The sequence below is a fragment of the Panthera pardus genome, unplaced genomic scaffold (genome assembly GCF_024362965.1).
Source record: "Panthera pardus isolate Hobbes unplaced genomic scaffold, ASM2436296v1 HiC_scaffold_12, whole genome shotgun sequence".
NCBI lineage: Eukaryota > Metazoa > Chordata > Mammalia > Carnivora > Felidae > Panthera > Panthera pardus.
In genome coordinates this window covers 53,217,006-53,218,697 of record NW_026526677.1, presented here as the reverse complement: position 1 = coordinate 53,218,697, position 1,692 = coordinate 53,217,006, and the positions used below count along the sequence as shown (strand labels likewise).

Below are 1,692 nucleotides of genomic sequence, written 5' to 3'. Positions count from 1 at the left end.
TAAGTTAAACAATAAACATACCCAACTTTATCCAGTTAACTGTGTTGGCAGTTTGTGTTCTGGACTGATAGTCCCACCATATCTTTTTGCATATTTCAGAAAAGAGTGTGAGTGTGTGTATGTGTGTATGTGTGTGTGTGTGTTATATTGCTGAGAAAAATGAATGACGTCCATACCTTTTGTCAACAATAGTATTTTTTAGGTTTATTTATTTATTTATTTATTTAGAGAGAGTGTGTGTGGGAGGGGCAGAGGAGAGAGAGAGAGAGAGAGAGAGAGAGAGAGAGAGAGAGAGAGAATTCCAAGTAGGCTCCACACTGTCATCATGGAACTCGATGTGGGGCTTGAACCCATGTCTAGAGTCAGACACTTAACTGACTGAACCATCCAGGCATCCCTGACAATAGTCTTTAATGAGAAGATAATTCTGATTTATTTAAATGCTTGTTTGAAGCCTTTTTCCATATTCATTTATTTAATTTAACAAGTATTATGTATCAAATACTATTCAAAGTTCTGTACAAATATTAATCAATACAATTCTTTTAAGAACTCTAGGGGCTATTACTCTTATCCCCATTTACAGATGATTATGCTTGCCTAGCATTATATAGTTGGTGTCACTCAAAACTCATTTATATCTCTGCTCTCTGTTGTCTCTTCAGGCAATGTGATACTGCATGGGGTTTCTGACCAGAGAAGATGCCCAGAACTTTTGTCCAGACCATGGAGTCTCCTAATCACACTAACCTGGACCCTTCTGTTTTCTTCCTCTTGGGCATTCCAGGTCTGGAACAGTTCCACCTCTGGCTCTCACTCCCTGTGTGCTGCCTGAGCACAGCCACAGTTGTGGGCAACATCACCATCTTGGTTGTTGTTGCCACCGAGCCAGCCCTGCACAAGCCTGTGTACCTGTTCCTGTGCATGCTCTCAACCATTGACTTGGCTGCCTCCTTCTCCACAGTTCCCAAACTACTGGCCATCCTCTGGTGTGCAGCTGGACACATCTCAGCCTCTGCTTGCCTTGCACAGATGTTCTTCATTCATGCTTTCTGCATGATGGAGTCCACTGTGCTGCTGGCCATGTCCTTTGATCGCTATGTGGCCATTTGTCACCCACTCCGCTATGCCACTATTCTCACTGACACCATCATTGCCCGCATTGGAGTGGTAGCTATGGTGCGGGGCTCCATGCTCATGCTCCCATGTCCCTTCCTCATTGGGCGTTTGAGCTTCTGCCAAAGCCATGTCATTCCACATACATACTGTGAACACATGGCTGTTGTGAAGCTAGCATGTGGAGACACCAGGCCTAACCGTGTGTATGGGCTGACAGCAGCACTTTTGGTCATTGGGGTTGACTTGTTCTGCATTGGTCTCTCCTATGTCTTTATTGCAAGAGCTGTCCTTCGTCTCTCATCCCACGAAGCTCGGTCCAAGGCCCTGGGGACTTGTGGTTCCCATGTCTGTGTCATCCTAATCTCTTATACACCAGCTCTCTTCTCCTTCTTTACCCATCGCTTTGGCCACCACGTTCCACTCCATATTCACATTCTTTTGGCCAATGTCTATCTACTCTTCCCACCTGCTCTTAACCCTATAGTATATGGAGTTAAGACCAAAGAAATCCGGGAAAGGGTTGTCAGAGTGTTTCAAAGGGGTCAGGGAATTGGGGTCAAGGTACCCGAGTGA

At 45.0% G+C, this 1,692-nt stretch overlaps 1 protein-coding gene across 1 annotated transcript; it reads left to right on the top strand.

The window, feature by feature from the left end:
* Positions 1-702: 702 nt before the first annotated feature.
* On the top strand, positions 703-1,692 carry LOC109260044 (olfactory receptor 52P1). The gene has a single exon (XM_019438030.2). It carries the CDS (start codon positions 703-705, stop codon positions 1,690-1,692), a length of 990 nt encoding a protein of 329 aa, XP_019293575.2.

What these genes read in the sequence shown, in the direction of transcription:
- LOC109260044 (XM_019438030.2), top strand. Translation starts at nt 703, where the DNA reads ATGCCCAGAACTTTTGTCCAGACCATGGAGTCTCCTAATCACACTAAC.